The sequence below is a fragment of the Dendrobium catenatum genome, unplaced genomic scaffold (genome assembly GCF_001605985.2).
Source record: "Dendrobium catenatum unplaced genomic scaffold, ASM160598v2 fragScaff_scaffold_716, whole genome shotgun sequence".
Classification (NCBI taxonomy): Eukaryota; Viridiplantae; Streptophyta; class Magnoliopsida; order Asparagales; family Orchidaceae; genus Dendrobium; species Dendrobium catenatum.
The window spans coordinates 20,211,728-20,232,066 of record NW_021319178.1 but is presented as its reverse complement, the minus strand read 5'-3'; the positions used below and the strand labels follow the sequence as shown (position 1 = coordinate 20,232,066).

The window sequence follows — 20,339 nt, the reverse complement described above, 5'->3', positions numbered from 1 at the left end:
TATATCTCAACGGCCATGTGAATGAATAATAACTGACCATTATTATTTTTGTAATATTATGTGTGTAAAAATAATAAAGATTGGTTTATTGTTGAGGTTGGCTAGAGACTGTTTTAAACGTGTAATGAATGGTGAGTTGTCAGGCTTTCCTTTAAATATTATGGGTTGTGTTGTTATCTTTTACTGATTCACACGATTTACTAATTAGAAATTATACGAAGTAATTATTGTGCCAAGAGCAAGAGTGAAGACTCTAATACTGAAAGCCAATTATTATTGGTTAGCTATTGCTAGACTTTGCTGAAAAATATCATGTAAGCCAAAATTTCTTACTTGTTTAATATGAATGATTGACCATGCATATTAGATGCTCATATGTATTACTACTGATTCATTGTACTGATTTATTATTATTGAGCACGCGATTTAGATACTGATTTATAATAAATGAGCATCATATACTTTCTTACATGATTCCTCAATAGTACTGTACCGTTATAAATTTCCAACAATTTTTATAGATACTTTTGTTTTATTGATTTATATGCTTTCTTTTTTGTTTGGATGATATTGCTATGATAATTGGTTTAAGAATAATGATTTATAGCTTTATTGTTTTGAGTTTTGACATCCATATTGTACTATTTTATAGGTTTTATTGTTATTGTATATATTTTATTATTCTTTTATAGATTCATAATCATATTGGTTGTTATTGTTATAAAAAGAATGAATTCATGCAAATTATTTTTTTTTCTGTGCTTTGAGTTCAATAGTAGAGTTTTAGTGACTTGCTGGGTTTCATAAGCTCGTTATATGTGATTAATGATTTCAGGTCAGAGAAGAAGTCGAGAGTCTGAGGACGATCAGAGGCAAGGTTCTTCAAGTTTTACTATTATTTTGTCTTTTAGTTATTCTTTTGAGCTAAGATGTGAGTAGACAATACGTTTTATTTGAATGGTCTGTGACTTTTGTATATAGTTTTTTGGGTAATGAATACAAATTTAAATTAATATTCTAATCAATAGATTTACTTTCATTAGTATTTTATATTGTAAGAAATTAAATAGTTATAATTGTTGCTATAAAAGATATATATTTTTTTTTCAATTTAAATTCTAAGACATAACAGGAAAAGCAAACCCTAGATGGTCAACGGCTCTAAGAAAAGCATAAACAAAGACAAAAGATAAGTGAAATTGTAATAGCAAGAAAAAAAAAAAAAAATCAACTACTCATTTTCCATTTCTGTTTTTGCTCTTGTTAGCTTTTCTGTCCTTTTTTGCTTATCTTCCTTTTTCTCTCTCTTCACATGCTAAACTAATAGAAAATCAAGTGGGGAATAGAACTAACTAGTTGGATAATAAGTTATTATAGTTGATATTTAAGTCTTAATTTAAAGATTAGAGCTTAAATAAGGGATTTTTTATATTTCATTAATTTTTTTTTTGTTAAAATCATATCTGGTGAGATAATAATGTAATATTATAAAAAAAAAGTATAAAAATCATTGAGAAGTTTGTAAGCATTATTTAATTTATTGATTATAATAAAATATTAAATTTTTTGCTTTGAATTTTCTCTTATGCATATTTTTATATCTACTTATTTATGTAATGATTTTGTTCACTCTGAAAAAAATATTCGATTCCACTCATTAGTCCGGAGAGAAATTATTCTATACAGACACTGGATGGTCCGGAAATCAACCAGAATGCGTCATATCACATGATACCGAGCATTACTAAGCATCACCATTGAACAAAAAAAATGACATAACACATTTTAATTGATCTCCAAACGCCATCCATCCGATGTCCGCACAGAATAATTTTTTCCTCTACCTACCTAACCAGAAACACTTATTTTAATTAGTAGACGACCAGTTGCTATCGGCCGAGAGCGTGATATTTGCAAAAACGTTGGGAATTGTCGACTTGTCGTAATCACGTGGGAACCGAATTCAAGAACAATATATATAAAGATCAGAAGTGAGGGAGCTCAGATTGATGGGTGTGAGTTTATTTAATTGGCTCCAAAGTCCAGAAAAAAAAAAAAAAAAAAAAAGAAAGCCTAAAGTTGTCTCCTCTCTTACAAAGTTCAGGACGTAGCAAACAGAACGAGCATCTCCGGCAAGAATGGCGGCAGATAGCAGCAGGGTTCTTGTTATCGGGAGCACAGGCTACTTTGGCAAGTTCATGGTAGACGCAAGCTTGCGGCTCGGTCACCCCACCTTTGCCCTCGTGCGCGAGAGCACGCAGGCCTCCGACCCCGAGAAGGCCAAAGTCATCGAATCCTTCAAGTCTCGCGGCGTCAATATTATCTATGTAAGTCTTTCTAAGCCGATTTTACAGGAGCTCTTCAACTGATTTAGTGCATCCGCAGGGGAATATTTACGAGAAGGCAAAGCTGGCGGCGGCATTGAAGCTGGTGGATGTCGTGATCTGCACGCTGAGCCATCGTACACCGCATCTGTATGAGGACGAGGTCATGCTCATCCTGGCAATCAAAGAAGCAGGGAATATTAAGGTCGGTATGTTTTCTTGGTGTTTGATACCCTGTTTGTTATCTCCAGTTGTAGAGAGCCCGCTTGGACTAGGTTTCGGTTTCGCCATAAATAATTGAACGCATTTACTGAGCGGCTTAATTAGTATCCAGCTTAGGACTGAGAACATGATGCGTGTCAAAATGTTTGGAATTATGAAGTAGTAGTAGAAAAAATATTTCAGTATTAGAAAATCTATTTATTTTACTTTCATGTCAAGAAGATCCAATATGAGAGTGATTTTGGGTAAAGGCAATTAATAAAAGAAATCTTAAGGACATAAAACGTTTCTTTATATGGTTAGTTATTGGTCTAGTGAAGGTTCATGATGTATAAGTGTTTAATATGTTGCAATGTTGGTGGAGAGGTCATGGAAAGGTTAAAGTTGGTGGAAGGCTAAAGGAAAATGTTAGCGAATTTAGAGTTTTTGGATAGCTGGATTATTTTTCTTGCCAAGAAGATCCATTGCGGAAGTAATTTCTATACAAATAAAATTAATAAAAAAATTTCTGGATGGTGAAAAAGTTTCTTCATATAGTTTTCATTAATCTAGAGATGGTTTATGACGGGGAATTTAAGTAGTTAATAGGTTTTAATGTTAATGGAATGGTGGTAGAGAGGTTAAGGTTGGTGGAAGGCTGAGGGAAATCTTGGCTAGTTTAGGGCTTCCAAGCAAATTTCTGGCTGAGAATTTCTTGTAGTGCGATTTTCTTTGATGAAAAATGTTAATATATCTAGATTAAAGGTTTATGAGGTTAGCTAACTTATGTAGATAGAAATTTATAAATTCTTAATACGGACTAATCACAGTAAGTAGACAACATGAGTTAGAACTTTGTTGAAGTGGTATGCTTGGTTTTTGTAAAGGTTAAAATAGTTCAAGGCTTTGGAAGGTGCATCAATGAACCACTCAAAGTTATGAGAGATCAATAAATATGGGACTCTAAATGAGAAAATGTGCAACAAAAAGCTTATTAACATGGATGTTGAATTTAAATATGGGTTCAGGGTCTTCCAAATAAGTATCTAAGGTATATGGGTTAACGATTGAACCTAGGAGTGTAAACGAGTCGAGTCGAGCTAACTTGAGCTCAACTCATCAACTCAGATACAAGCACTAATTCGAGCTCGAGAGCTCATATGGTGAGTTTGAGCTTGGCTCGCCGGAGTTGCAACGAGCTAGAGCTCTACTCATGAGCTTGGCTTGCCTGAGAATGGATGGATCAAGAACATGTACTCGTCAAAGGTACATGACTTGCCATGGGATACTTGCTGGAATAAAGGAATTGAAGGTAGTAATGGGGATGTGCTAACATTAGAAGTAGTAGAAGAAGTTTTCATTTAGAAAAAAAAGAAGAAAATTATATGGGATTGGTGGAAGTCAGACTTTTTTATTTTATCTTATTTAAAATTCGTCGTTCACTTTAAAAAATATTATATAAAAAACTTATGATGGGACAAAACTTATGCGAAAGTTCTGCCTAAGATTTTTTTTTCCTGTTTTTATTTTTATTTTTAAATTAGTGGTTGCGGGAAAAAATTATATATTATTTATTTGAATCAACTCACGAGACAAGCATTGTCGAGTTCGTATAATATACGAACTTAAGCTCGTGGCTCTATAAGTTCAACTCGAGCTTATTAACGAGTCGAGTTCGAGCTAGTTCACCTCACTTACACCTCTTGTTGAGCCTGATACATTTAATTGGAGGCTTATATCTTTGTTATATTTGGGGAGATTTTCTATCATCCTTAAAATCATGTGTACATGTTTCACCTTTTTATTGGTTTTAGCATGAGTTGGTTAAACAAAATTTCAATATGGTTGAATTTTCAACTCTATGATTAAATCTGTCATCAGTTTTATAGGGTGTATAATTCATGTTAAACTTCAATCTTCTAATCTCCTTTCATCAATAGTAAAAGGACATCTCCTAATAGGTATGTGGACTATCCTATGATTATGGGGTTTAGGTTATCTTTGACAATATTTAGATTTTAAAATTTCTTTCATCTTTACTATATTATAGTTTTTCTTTCAGGTCTTTGTTCTTTTTCCCATAAATCATTTCAATTTATGTTAGCCTTTTCTAACAATTTTATCTTTGCAAAACTACTTATTTAATAGTGTTGAATCCAGGAGTATTTGCGGCGGTAGAGAAATATAAAGTTTATCGTCTTAGCGTTGTACGAAAATCCGGTACGCAATCAGATAAGAGAAAGGGTCTAGTATTTATGAGACACCAAGATTTTTACGTGGAAAACCCCTGAAAAGGGGGAAAAACCACGGGGCCTAGCCCAGTTTGAATGAATCCACTAGTATTGCAGTCGATTACAAATGAGGCCCTTCCTTGGTGGAAGGTCTTAGCTTGATGTACATCTTATGGAGTACATTACATGATGTTAATACAAAGAGTCATTGTTGACATGTTCGTTTGGTCGGAAGGACCGTAGTCGAAGGTCGACGGAGGTCGGAAGACCTGTAGTCGGTGGGTGACGGATGTCAGGAGGACCGTAGTCGGCGGGCGACGGAGGTCGAAAAGACTGTAGTCTGACGACGAAGATCAGAAGGACAGCGTCAGGTAGAAATCCAACAATGGAAAGAAATCCATCTTCGCGTAGACGTCCAGCGAAGTCTGATAACCGATAGAAGTCCGGCGTCGGGTAGAAACTTGGCGAAGAGTGAAGGTTCGACGTCGGGTAGAAGTTCGACGTCTGTTGGTGGCAAAGGAGAACTCCGGCTTCACTTGGGCGGAGTTTCGGCATCATGAGGGAACTCTGTTGCAAATTGGGAAGAATTTCAGCATCACGTGGAAGTTGGGAAGAATTCATGCGTTCTCCCAAATATCACGCAGAATCCCGGCGTGTTCGGGCGGCAGGAAGAGCTCCGGCGGTGGTCGAGGAGGAGCTTCTTCCTTCTCCTCCTTCTCTTCTTCTTCTTCTCTCTCTTCACTTGAGTCCCCTTTGTGTAGAATGAGGCCTCTATTTATAGTTTTTCTGGAGTGGCATGACTTGTAAATATGTGTGAGATCACGGGCGAATAGGGAGTGGTTTGAATGGACGGCCGATATTGAACCCTTTGATCATGCACCGTTCGTTGTACATTTGAAGGCCTTAATGATGTCGGAATTCGGCGATCTTGGGCTCGTTGGATTCGTCTCATCGAGCCGTTCGATTCGAGTATAAGCTCGTCAAAATCGGAGACCGTTTGGTAACTCAAATTGTGGTTTGAACCTTCCAACAGCGCATCGGGTCCTTGATTCGGACTCATTTGGACTCAGATTGAGTTGAATTTGGTGTCGTTGGGTTCGTATTTCCGAGACGCTCAGTTTGACTATAAGCTCGCTGAAATCGGAGTTCGGGTGCTCCCAAAATTAATTTTTGAAGTTTCCAACTAGCTTTTGCCTCGAGATTTGTGCCCGATCAAGATAATTTTTAGAGTACGTATCAAATAGCCATCCATGTTATGATAATCAAATAAATATATCAATTGTTTAAGCATATGCTTAGAAAAGCAATAGACTAAAAGGATTCAATGAATTATTGTTATGAGGATGCAAATAAAATGATTGGGGTCATAAAAATCCCTATCTAACTAAGCATGCTTTTCCATGTAATGAAAAATATCATGGAAATTTGAGGAGGCAAATAGATATTTTAATTTTCTTAAGAAAATCAAAAATAGATTAAATGCTTGAAACGACGGGTAAATATTACCATAAAAATCCATCAAACTACAATGACACCAAAAAAACTTAATCACACATGTGCAAGGCCAAAAATTAACGAATTGGAAGGCCAAATTAGGCTCAACCACATTGTTCATCTCTTTTCTATTCGATGAGTTGCATATGACAGGGGTAAAGGATGGTAGTGTATTTGTTGCTATCTCTGTTGGCCAAAAGCTACTTGTCTTCTCATCGTTGTGGAACCACACTAATATTGTCTGGTCGTGTTGGTGTCACTCATTATCACTTGGAAACCACATAACAACCTTGTAATTGGACAAATAAATTATCTATGTGAGGCAGGAGATACTTGTTTTTTACAGCCACCTTGTTCAGCTCTTTGTACTCCTTTTTTCACAAAAAAAAAATGGTGCTTCCCAAGGTAAAATGTCCTTATCAATCAATTTTTGTAACTACATCTTGAGTTCTTGAAGCTCGATAGTTGTTTTACAATACAATGCCTTGGAAATTGGAGTGGTATCTGGAACTAGATCTAATATGAGCTCGATCTCACGATCTAGTGGTAAGCTAGGCAAATCATCAATAAATACATCAATAATTTCTTGAACTATTAGAGCATTGTTTAAGTTTATATTAGGCTTGTTGTTATCCACTATGTGAGCAAGATTACCCACACACCCATGGAAGATCATCTTATGGGATTTGATTGCGAATACAAGATAAGACTATGATCCCTTCACACCATTAAAATTAAAAGCACCCACACAATATATATATATATATATATATATATATATATATATAAGTTTACTTTTCTCTTGTGACAATCTATCATGATATGATAAGCAAACAACCATTCTATATCTAATATTGCATCGAACTCAACTAGTGAAAATATAATGTGTTGCAGGCATATGCACATTATTGACAATCATATCACAATCATGAACACACTAAGTAATTATCATGGATGATCCGGGTGGTACAATAATAGATAAATGTGATTACAATTGAGTTACTGATGCATTTTATGTGAACTTATCTAATATAAATGAATGTGATGCCCTAGAGTCAAATAAAACCCTTACCGGTTGCTTGCATTGGTACATGTGTATACATTGGGAGCTTCGCGAGCGTCTTGTTGTGTCATTATGAATATACAAGATGGAATCTTCTGCCTAGGCTGGTCCTAAGGCTGAGGCAACAATGTTTGATAATTGAACATTTGTTGTAATTGTCGCTAAAATGACATCAAAGATTGTTGTTGCCGGTACTGTAAGGCAAGGCGTTGTTGGCATGATTGAGATGTCATTAATTACTATGACTTTGTTGAGATTGAAGATAATATGATCTTGCCTATTCTTTGAAAATTTTCTTGTGGTGTCAACCTCAATGTGATTTATGCCAACCATTTTTTATGTGGATTTTTGAAGTTATCTCATGCAACCATAGAATTGGATTACTCTTCAGTCTTGAGAGAGCAATCCTTTCTCTTAAACTCTGTATTGTTTGAAGCACTTCCAAGCTACAAACTGCTAAATGCCAATTGTCATAGTGAAGATAGAAAAGATTTTTTTTTTCTTTTGTTCCTAATAATTTTTATGTTTCTTTTTTTTTGTGAATTTTTCATGCTTGAATTTCTAATTTTTCGTTTCCCAACGGCCTTTTCTTTGTGACCATTAATCTTTGTTTATGCATGTGCAGCTCGGTCCACTAACTATTTGAATTTACTGTATTTGGTTGTACATGAATACTTCCTGATAGCCACGGATGAACCCCAGTTCATGTTAGGGTGGGAAAATGCCCACCCTAAAAAAAGATTAATGTATTAGAAGGGTATTTTTGTACATCTATCACCCCTCAAAAAAATTTTTTGCCCTAATTTACTCAATCTCGTGAGTCTCTGCCCATCCCGCTCCCGAAGTCCTAACATACTACAGTTTGTGAATCGCGTCTTCCCACTCCAACCTTCCTCTACTCTTTGCCCTTTGGCTTCGCACTTCACAGCCACAACCTTCTTCTTCGCCCGATGCCCGCGTCTTATCCCTCGTCTTCTTCTTTGCATCTTCTTGGTGGTTTGAAGAGGTTGCCATTCTTCATAGCCTTCGGCCGGATTGAAGCCTTCAAACTTTGCTTCAATTTGAAGTAGTGGCGGATCCAGCCATTTTTTTAGGGTGGACAAACTCGATATATATAAAACAATAAATACATAAAATAGAGATATAATTCACTAGCAAAATTCAAAGCAAAACATTATATTTCATACTTTTTGAAATTAAAAAAAAATTACCAACTTTGTATTTTACCTTGCATTTTCTGATAATGTTGCATAATGACTTCATTCGGAACAGAATCAAATACTTCTTTTTCAATATATGACACTAGACAATCATTAAGCCAGACATCACCCATTTTGTTACGCAGTCGATGTTTAATGATCTTCATTGCAGAAAATGCTCTCTCCACCGTAGCAGTGGCAACTGGTAACGTCAGTGTCAAAACAACAAGTTTATAATTTTTTATCCTTTACAATATGTTTTGCTATAGCAACAATGCTAGTTAAAGATGTAAACTACTCGCTAGTACGCATATCAATAATATAAGCAGATAGCGGATGCTCAAGAGCCACAAGATCAATTATAGAGAAATCTGCTGGATATAACTCTGCAAGACGAATTAACTCTTCCTTATCATAAGCAGAGAACATATTACTTAGATTTAGACATGTCACGTAAAGAAGTAACTCGGTGCTACTTTCTGAGAATCGGTTGTTCAATTCCTAAAGTTGCATATCAATAACTGCGTAGAATAAATCCACTTGATAATAATGAAAGTTTGTAATTTCTGCACATATTCGTACTGACCATCCACGAGCCTTGAAATTAGAATTCATATTTGGAACTTCAATTTCAAAAGCATTATAAAAACGTGACGCTTCTTCGAGTAAAGGCACCCATCCCGACACTATAACCCATTTTAAATAAAAAATATTTATATTAGCTTGTTAATTATAAATTTTAGGTTAATTGATAAAAAATAAGATGATTATACAAACAAATAAAGAAATTAAGGGAAAACATATTAATCTGATCATTTTCAAGTCAAAATTGAGTTGACGGGTCAACTCAAACCCAACCCATTTAATAAACGGGTCGGAGTGCATGACTCAAACCCGAACCATTTATTAAACGGATTAACCCAAATCCAAATTTTTGGGATAAGATCCTCTTTTGACACCCCTACACTAAAGATTGGTATAACCTTCTATAAGAAATGTAAATAATTAGTGAGTTTTAGAATTCAAACCAAACAACTAGTTCCTATCCATTAAAGCATCCGCAAGGAGATGATCATGTATCATGAATAATAAAAAAATATCTATATAAGAGTGACTACAAAGAAACAAATAATTAAAGTCTTAATGTGTAATTAAACATGTCGTAATGCTTATGACATATTCTTGTATGATGATATTATAATTGTGTATGTCAAACTATTATCAATGCAATTACCTTCAAATGTATCCATATACAATCACATTAGGTATCATCATACTTCTCATATATATATATATATATATATATATTCACATTAGGAAAGTAACATAAACCCAAGGAAATCCAATGATTTTTTATAAAGTCATTACTTAGTAGGCCCATAGTCCCAATTAGACTATGTCCAAAAGGATTCTACCAACCTACATATGTCATGCATACAATTTTCATGTTTTCATAAGAACGTTTACAATAGGAGTTATATAGTCAATATGATAATTGTGAATTCTATAAAGAATATGATTTTTAGGAATAATATTTATTGTATTTAATAGAACTAATGTGAATGAAACTAGATTTTCTATAAAAGAAAAATCAACTTCAATTTATAAGAGTCCGTGCAATAATAAATAAAGATAAAGTTGGCTCTATTATATGATAATTAACTTTATTATGAATAATAAAAAGATCTACATATGTATATCAAGAATTAATATTAAAAATCAGGATTGAAAACCTATAATATCTAGAAACTTAATATAAGTAACAAGGATAATACATCTAACAAATAAGAATGCATCTATCTCTTGATAAATAATAGTTACCTCCATTTGTAGCACTCGGACCTACGCTCTGCAAAATCCAAAGAGACAACCTCAGATGTGAACTACACAAAAGTTCTAAATAATATAAACTCTTAATTAATTATAAACATGCAAGTAAATATATAAAAATATACATAGCCTAGACAATGCACATTACACACAATCATTTTGAACCTATGTTGCACCGATACACCTGTTTATGAAGGCGTGTTGTATTCGATACACCGATATACGGATACGCCTCCGATACTCCACCGATACGTGTCAGATACGCCAAAGACGTATCCAATTAAAATATTATTTAATTTTAAAAGGACACGCATATCCGATACACGTGTCCGTTGAAAAACAAAAAGAAATCCGAAAAAAAAGCGTCGTATTTACTTCCACGGCTGCAAGCAAAGTTCTCTCATTTCCGAGATGGATTTGAGTCTCTTGATGATATGAGAATATTAGAAATTACTAATCTTTCACTTGATGAGCCTGAATTAAAAACTATGATATTTATTGAAGATGATATAGAAGTTTAAAGACAAACCACTGAAGTAGCTAATCATATCATTCCTTCTATTGAATAGTTGAAACTTTATGTGCTAGACAATTTATGTTTATGCTTTTGTTGTTGTACTAGACATTTAATGCTTACTTATATAGTTATATTTTGATATTATAAGCTACAAGGCTACAAATGATGTTGTTGTCATTTTTTTTTTGTAATTTCAAATATTATGCTTTGATTGCTTTCTTAATTTTTATGTATTATTTATAAATTATGATGTCGTGTCCGCGCCGTACCCGTATCCTGTATTTTTAAGAATTGACGTGTCCCGTAGCCGTATCGTGTCATATCCGGGTCGCCATATCCGTATCGGTGCAACATAGTTTTGACCTACACTCGAACTCAAATATAATTTTTCCAAATCTATTTATCTAAAATACAAAAGAAGTTGCTTTTAACTACAAGAATATACACTAATTTATTATTAACATGGATGATACAAGGTAAATGTTTATTTTTTGGATAATACAAGGTAATGGATTAATCTATTATAGAAATTAGGGTTTGGGAAGGCCGATCTAACCAGTTTACCATGGGTTATTACAAAAGTCCCTTCAATTATTTAGGGGTGAACTATACTTCTACCAATTTTTATATATTAGACTCCGTGATATTTCTCTTTTGAGGATTTTCTACATAATAAATCTTATATCTTGCTCTATTTTTATTAGACTTTTTGTGAGTGTAATAATAAAAGAACAAAGGCTAAGGGAATCAAGATCAATCTTCAATCCAAATTATTTTTCTGCACCGAATAAAATCCGACCTTTAAATTACAGTTTATTGATGAAGTTAATGGGTAGTTTGCTATTTTTCTTTTTGGTTAATATCTCATCAACCATATTTTGTTGATCTAAAGGTTGTAATGGTTTCTGTCATAATGAAAAATAAAAATAAATTCTCATATGACTTCAAACTCTTGTAATCATCATTTTAGATCACTCATGACCTCTGATAATAATTTCAAGTTCATTGGAGGTTATTTGATCCAAAAACCAAATTTAACCTCTTCACTTGGAATTAAATAATTCATTAATTGAACTAATTTTTAATAAATCATAAATAAATAAATAGAAATCCTAAAAATATAAACTAAATCACATTAGATTCTATATAAAACATAGAATTTAATAAAAATAATAAACATCTGAACTTTAAAAAAAAAAATTCAAATTTTGGTCAAAGTCTTTTAATAAAGGATAAAAGGATAATAAAGTAAATGAATAATCGGTATGATTTTGTAAATGTTACGTCCATGGATTATCCGTAGAGCAGTTAGTTTTTCAACCTCTAATTGATTCCGCTCAATGTAGTTGTTCAACGCATCAGAGTTATTTTTTTAACCCCCAACCGTTTTGATGCAGAGATACATCCCGTCTGAGTTCGGTTTTGATGTTGAACGTCTTGATATTATGGAGCCGGCTAAAAGCATCCTTGATGTTAAGGCTAGAGTCAGACAGCGTCTTAGGGAGGAAGGGGTCCCACATACTATTGTCTGTGGTGCACTTGCTGCTAACTGGTATTTCCTGCCAAGGATAGGCCAAGTGGAAGCTTCAGGTCCACCTACTGATAAAGTCTGCATACTGGGGGATGGCAATACCAAAGGTGACAAATATTACAGCTATTGAATTTTGTTTTCGAATTCAAGATTTAATGAAAATCTTGATAATCCTAAGTTCTGCATTCCTTTGATTAGTTGTATTGGTTAGAGAAGAAGACACAGCTACATACACAATCAAAGCTGCTGATGATCCAAGAACTCTGAACAAGATCATGTATTTGAGGCCTCCGGGCTGTGTCATAACTCACAATGAGATGATTGACCTGTGGGAGAAGAAGACTGGCAAGAAATTTGACCGGATCCATATCCCTGAACAAGAGGTTATTAAGAAGATCCAAGGTATTCTATACATCCTTTACTGTAGATGAATATGTGTATATATAAGTATAAGTGAGGCAGTGCTTTACAAGTGTAAGGATGAGATTGAAAGGGTATGTTGTGATCTCACGGTTGGTATTTAATCATATCTGCATTAAAGGTGGCTGTTCCACTTGCCTGTTGTTGTTAGTGGCCGTTGCTAAGTGTATAATGCTTTTACACCGCCGCAAACTGGCAGTGGAGATTGTAGAACAATTAGTTTGGGTCGAAGAAGTTGAAAATGTGGTGTAGAGAGTGGTTTAGTGGGGATGTTGCTATATGATCAGCGTACTGATAGGTGCCACGAGGATTTTGTGTGTTTGAATGTAAGTGCAAATCAACTTCAATATGTTTCGTGTGGGCGTGGAAGACAGGGTTGTTGGCGAGAGCTATAGCAGAGCCTGCAGAGGTGTTGTCACAGTGGATGGTGGTCGGCTATGTTGGAGAGATGTGGAAGTTGGATAGAAGTCGACGTAACCAAAGTACATCTGTGGCAGCGACTGCTAGAGATGTGCAAGTCGGATAGAAGTCGACGTAACCAAAGTACATCTGTGGCAACGACTGCTAGGGCCATGTATTCGGCCTCGGTAGATGACTTGGAAATGGTTTGTTTTTTCTTGACAGTCTACGAGATGAGGGTCTTGTTGAGATAGGAACAATATCCAGAGGTCGAGCAACGCGTGAGAGGGTCACTAGTCCAGTCGGTGTCTTAGAAAGCTGTAAGTTGGAGAGAAGATTTGGATATTGGAATGCCAAATTGTTGTGTGCCTTGTAGATACCAGAGGAGGCGTTTTAGAAGATGGAAGTGTTGGGAAAGAGGGAAATGCATATGTTGACATAGGGTATTCACGACAAAAGCTATGTCTGGCCTTGTGATGGTCAAATATTGCAGTGAACCAGTAAGTTGCCGATAGAGAGTGGGATCAGATGAGAGAATGTCTATGGGAATTGTTGTGGGTGGTTTGGTATAGGAGGGATTGGATAGCCACTACAGGAAAATCAATTATTACCAATGGAATTTCCCGCCCTACCTGCTGCCCGCTAGGTGGCCTGCCCGCACTGCCCGCCCGATCTCCCGCCCTGCCCGCTGCCCGCCAAGCAGCCTACTCACGCTGCCCGCCTGCTGCCCAGCTGCACACCCTACCCGAGATTCGAATCGAGTCCACTCCTTTTTGCTAAGTCCCAACCATTTTGTTGAGAGGGAAAATGCGTTAGAATTCATATTATAATTTATTTAAACTATATCATACGAAAATTATGATTAAAAATTAATAAAAATAAAATATTAAAGTTAATAATTAAATAAATATGTTATTATATTAATAATTTATTAGACTAAGTTATTAAATTAATAATTAATTAAAATAAATTAATAATTAATTAAAATAAACTAAAATTATTAATTAATTAAGAATAGCCGCTGGAAAAGCTGTAAAAGCCGTCGGAAATTCTTCTGAAAAATTAGGTCGTCGGAAAGCCGTTGGAAATAGTCCGCTGGCAAGCCTCCTGAAAAATTCGCCGGTAATTGACGATTTTCTTGTAGTGAGCGGATTGCACTCAACTAAGTCGGCCTGTTTTAGAGTTGTGTGAGTATACGATGATTGAGAAAGATGTAGTTGATCGTGATGGTGAGTAATTTGGATACCAAGAAAATTAGTAGGCGAGCCGAATTTTTTATGGAGAAGTTACTGTTGAGAGAGGAGATGATGTATAGTAATGTTTGTGGTCATTGTCTGTCAGTAGAATGTCATCGACATAGATTATAAGATGAGCTTGTGTTTGATGTTGGTGAAATGTGAAAAGAAAGGGATCAGATTTGATGTTTTTAAATCCAATGGTGAGGAAATGAATTGAGAAGGTTTTGAACCATTGACAATGAGCTTGTTTGAGGCCATAGATGAATTTTTGGAGTAGGCAAACATGGTTAGGGAGTTACGAGTCCTCAAAACCCACGTGGTTTCTTCATGTAGACTGTTGCAATAATGGAACCATATAGAAAGGCGTTTGTAACATCGAGTTGATGCACCGGCCAGTTTTTTATTACAACTATGGTTATAAGGACACAAATGGATGGAAATTTGGCTATCGAGCTGAAGGTTTATGTGTAAATGAGGCCATATCCTTGGAGATGACCTTTTTAAACAAGTCGAGCCTAATACCAAGTTACGAAGCCGTTTGTGTATCGTTTGGTCTTGTAAGTCCAATGATAGCCTAGGATGGGAGCATTTGGTGGGGGAGGAACAAGGAGCCATGTTTCTTGTTGTTGGAGTGCTAGAAACTCGGTAATCATTACTGAATGCTAGTGAAAATGTTTAGATACTTCGACATAGGTTGTTGGATCGGGTGGAGTGGCGGAGATATGATGATTGAGGTTGAGGATTTGGAGAGGTTTGTGAGAGTCTGCTTTTAGGCGAGTAATCATTAGATTCGATGTAGTATGGGGGAGGGAAGGTTCTTGTGGCAATTCTTCCTGATCGGGGTTTGTGAGAGAGATGAACTTTTGGCAGAGAGATGTAGGTAGTATGAGTTGAAGATTTGGGTGGTGGATGTTAGAGGAACTGGGAGGTGGAGGAGGGTTGGTAGAGTATGAGAAGGTTGATTCATCAAAAGTAACATGACGAGAGATGTAGATGTGATCAGATGTGGGTTCGAGACACTTGTAGTCTTTGTATGAGGTAGCATATCCAATAAAGATAGATGGAGGATACTTGATGGAGAGCTTGTGACGAGCTGTGGGTGGCAGGAGGGGAAAGCAGGCACATCCAAAGATGTGAAGATGATTGTAGCTAGGGGAGCATTGGTTTAATAGTTGATATGGAGATTTGTTGGAATTGGTCATGGAGGGCATCAAATTAGTTAGGTATATAGTCGTAAGTAGTGTGTCGAGCCATAGACTATAGGGAAGATGAGCTGTGTGGAGCAATATCCTTGTGGTTTCACGGATGTGGTGATGCTTTTGTTTTGCTAGGCCATTCTGTTAAGGGGTGTAAGGGCAGCTTATTTGGTGAGAGATGCCATGTAGTTGAAGGTAGGTTTGGAGAGAGTGATTTAAGAATTCTATACCACAATCATTGTGTAAGTATTTTATTGGGAGTGAGAATTGTTTTTCAATAGTTGTATGAAATTTAATAATGACGGATGAAACAACCTATTTATACATAAGAGGAAAAACCCAAGTAAAGAGAGTAAATCCATCCATAAATAGTTTGTAGTATTAAAAACCTTGAGTTGAGGGGATTGGGGAAGGACCTCACACATCGATGTGTATTAGTTCTAGTGGTTTGTAGTTGTAGTTAGTGGATCTATAGAAGGGTAATTTGTGACCTTTTGAGGCCTTACATAAAGAGCAAAGAGTACTAGAGAGAGGGATAGCTAGAGAACTGTTTTTTTTTGGAAATGGTGTTGAGAACATGCTGATGTGGATGACTAAGATGGAGGTTCCATCGTAGTGAGGAGGGAATGGTTGCCGACAAAGCTTGATTTCATCGTCTGTTGAGGGATTGAGTGGATAGTTGGTAAAGGCCTTCACAATAGGGTTCAAAGAGAAGAGTTGAGTTTGTCTTCGGGTCCTTTATGTGAAAGCCCGAGGCATCAAACATGATATTTGGTTAGGTTGGAAACATAAAGTAGATTATGAGAAATGTGGGGAAGATGGAGTAGATTAGGTAGTAGAATCTTACAATTTGGTGTAGGAGGAGACTTTGACCAGAGAGAGCAATGGGAAGAGAACATCCGTTGCCAATTGATACACTGTCAGGACCGATGTACTCTGTTGGTTAAAGAAGTTTGTCGAGGTTGTTGGTGTGATAGGAGGAGGCTCCTAAGTCGAGGATCCAATCGGTGGTTGAGTGAGGGTTGGAGGAAAGTAATATTGTTGAAGGTGAAGGGGTGGGATATTGGGTGATTAGGTGATGCCAGCATATGTTGGCAGTGTGACTTCTCTTCCCACATATTTGACAGGTGGTTGCGCTGGTGCTCGATGAGTTAATTTGGTTGGGAGTGAATGCCGGTCTTGGGGTGGTCTGTATGAAAGAGCGACGACGGTTTGAGAAGGCATTGAAGTGCCCACGGCTTTGTCCTATGCCTCTGGTGGAGTAGATGGTTGCATTAATGTTTGGAGTGGAGAAGTCCTTAGCCGATTTGGTGGAGAGGTTGATTTCTTCACTGAGGAGCAGGGAGCAGAGGTCCTCAAGGCCAACTGGTGTCAATTTGGTTTTGATAGATGTCTTGATGCTTGATATTGTGGAGGCAGTCCATTGAGTGTATAGAGGAGGATATCTTCACTGGCGATTGAGCATCCAGTAGCGATGATGTTATCGACTGGAGTTTTGACATTAGTTAGGTATTGAAGCATGGTAAGTTGTCCCATGGAGATGTGATGTAGCTCATTCTTGAGCTGCATGAATTTGGAATAGTTTGTAGCTTGCAGTCGACATTCCAGAGTGCTCCAGATATCGGCACGTGTCCAGATTTAGGACGTAGGATAGGATGCCTATGGTGATTTTTGAGCAAATGGCTGCTGCTAGATTTTGATCGATTAGAGTCCATCGGTTGTAGGCGAGATTCGGTCTGGAGGTGCCGTCGGCATCGATCAGGATGCGAGGTGGTACTATTGTGCCTTTGTTGAGGAATCCGGCATAGACATCTTCTACGGGAATGTCCGTGGAGATGTCGTTGGTGTGGGAGGAGGAAGCAGCCATTTTAAGAAGTCAAGATTCTGTGAGCCAAAAAGCTCCATTACCTAGTAAACAAAAAGCTGCTTTGCAGCTGAGCTAGTTACAGAAATGGAAGAAGAGGACAGTAGAAAGGTTTCGTGAGAGAGAACCCATATTCCATTTCAATGTAAACTATTCTGTACATCCTTTACTGTAGCTAAATATGTGTATATATAAGCGAGGCAGTGCTTTTCAGGTATAAGGATGAGATTGAAAGGGTATGTTGTGATCTCACGGTTGGTATTTAATCTGCATTGGTGGTGGCTGTTCCACTTGCCTGCTATCGTGAGTGACCTTTGCTGAGTGTGTATATGCTTTTACTCTGCATTGATTAAACATCTTTGTATTTGCTTCTCTTTAGCCATTAAAATTCTTGTTCGTTGTCTACAAGACTAAAAATGGATCTGTAACTCGTCAACAATTTTTGGATAGATTCTTTCATCCTTTTTGTTCTGAATCATTGTTCCTTTGGTGAACTGTTGCAGAAGGGCCTGTTGATATGAGAGGTAGTTACATGATTGCTCATGCTGGCTTTGTGAAGGGACAGTCGATTATAGATATTGATAAGTCATTTGGAGTGGAGGCTTCGGAGCTCTACCCTGAGGTTAAGTACGCTTCCATTGATGAGCTTCTTGATAGCTATCTCTAGAATTTCAGAAGCAAATACTTCAATTGCTTGTAGTATGATTGATCTTTGTATGAAATCTTGGAAACTAAACCAAAACCAAATGTTTTCTGCTTTTATCTATTCGTTTGTGCTTTAATGAGCGAAAATCTGGATAAAAAATTGACTAATATAGATGACAGGTTTGTTTTGCACTTTGTTATCTGCAGTGTTAAATTTAAGCTTCAACTTCAAAGTTCAAACTTAGCATCTCTGTCAAATGATTCAGCCTTAGCATCTTTGTTTTTTGTTTTATTCCTAGTATAAAGTTTGGTTTTGGTGTTTTTTTTTTTTTGAGGGTTTGAATTCGTCATATTGAATAAATACTTTGTTTATAACCAGTGAACGATGAACCCTTTTACATTGTTGGAATAAACATCTGCTCAATCTACTTCATGTTCTTCAACCATTCCTTTTTCATTGAGGTTTTCTCTATCACAGGAAGGGGTGTTTGGTTTGTTGTAAAAGAGTTATAAATTATTTCAAATACAAGTATTTTGAAAATATTGAAGTTTGGTTTGAAGTAAAATGAATGCAAAGTAAAATTTTGAAGTAAAAGGAATTCACCATCTAGTTCAAATCTAATGTATTTGAAATTCTTTCTATTTGTTTTATTTGCAAATACATCTAAAAATCATTGTAATAGCCATCATCAGACGCCGACCACCACTACCACCAATAGTCACTGCCAACCGCCACTATCGGCCACCACTAACACCGACTGCCACCATCACTGCTGTTCACTATATTTTTGCACTATACATTGCATTCATTTTACTTTAAATAAATAAAAAATAATAATCTTATGCATTCCTTTTACAATCATTCAAACAAGTCCAAGTATTATTTTTATAATGCATTTTTTTATATTGTATTCCTTTAACACACATTCTTTTTACAGGCAAGTAGGCAACCAAATAGCCACCAAGTAAATCATCTCGCCCTCCTTTAAAACAGTGTATTCGATGATAATTACTACAAGTTAGGATATATAAGCACTTTGTTCCTAGTTTAATTTAGAAGTGCGTAATCATTAATAAATAATGCGTTACAATATCGCGAATAAGTCATTTTGTTGATGCATCAACGATCACAATTTGTGAGTATTTGTTTCTTTAGGAAGGATCTAAGAAGGCTATTTAGTAATTGTGAGATAATACTTGATTCTCTGAATGCCAGTGAGAGTGAGTGATTTAGGATTTATTTGATGTAATTATTATATTGTTTGATTTTTTAAACTATTGCTATATATTCATTTGGCTTTTTACGACTTGTGTTTCGACAAGAGTAATAATTCTTTGTCTACAAATTTATTTTAGTATTAGTACTCCAAAGCAGCATGACAACAAATAAATATAGGATTTGTTCTTTTGTCTATTTATGCAAGTCAAATTCTAATAAAATAAACGAATTTTAAGTTGTAAGCTTTTGAAGCTTAAGATGTAAGTTGTGCTCAGCAATTGGTTAAAATGATACGTTTATGTAAGTTAATCAGGTTTCAGGTGTTTTATTATTCTTAACTTCAGCTTAACTTTAGGCTTAAGTCAGGAGTTGAGTTATCAAAGAATGAAAAATTTTTGTGACCCTTTCCTATAATTGTTGTCACAAACACATAATATATATCGTATAACATCAACATTAAACTTTTATTCCACTACATGGGTCGACTACATGAATCATTTGTCTCCATTGTGTTCAATTAAGAGCTGATCATTTAAATCTAATAAAAAAGTCATTTCTAAATTTTTTTGAACAAGTATTTTTAGGTCTACTTCTACCTTTCTTAACATAGGCTAAATCTAATGCATCTACTATTCCAACAGGGTTATCGGAAGGCCGATATTTTATGTGATCAAACCATATAAGACGACTCTCTAATATTACCTGCCACTAAAGCTACTCTAGCCTTTTCATGTATATACTCATTTTGCATTGTGTTTCTAAGAGTGAAGCCACTCATCCACTTGAGCATCATTATCTCTACAACACTTAATTTTATACTTCAATTTTAATGAATAAAATTCTGCACCATAAAGCATTGTTAGTTTCACCGCTATTTTATAGAATTTTTCCTTATGTTTGAGAGGTAATTTTCTATCACACAACATTTCCAGTGAACAGGGATTCAAAATTAAACAAATATGGACAGT

General features: G+C 35.8%; 1 protein-coding gene across 1 annotated transcript; it reads left to right on the top strand.

Annotated features, from left to right (window-relative positions):
• Positions 1 to 1,995: 1,995 nt before the first annotated feature.
• LOC110110433 (isoflavone reductase homolog) lies at positions 1,996 to 18,352 on the top strand. The gene is made up of 5 exons (XM_020841918.2): positions 1,996 to 2,327; positions 2,386 to 2,529; positions 12,257 to 12,497; positions 12,589 to 12,792; positions 18,011 to 18,352. Exons 1-5 carry the CDS (start codon positions 2,139 to 2,141, stop codon positions 18,172 to 18,174), a joined length of 942 nt encoding a protein of 313 aa, XP_020697577.1. The 5' UTR covers positions 1,996 to 2,138; the 3' UTR covers positions 18,175 to 18,352.
• Positions 18,353 to 20,339: the final 1,987 nt, after the last annotated feature.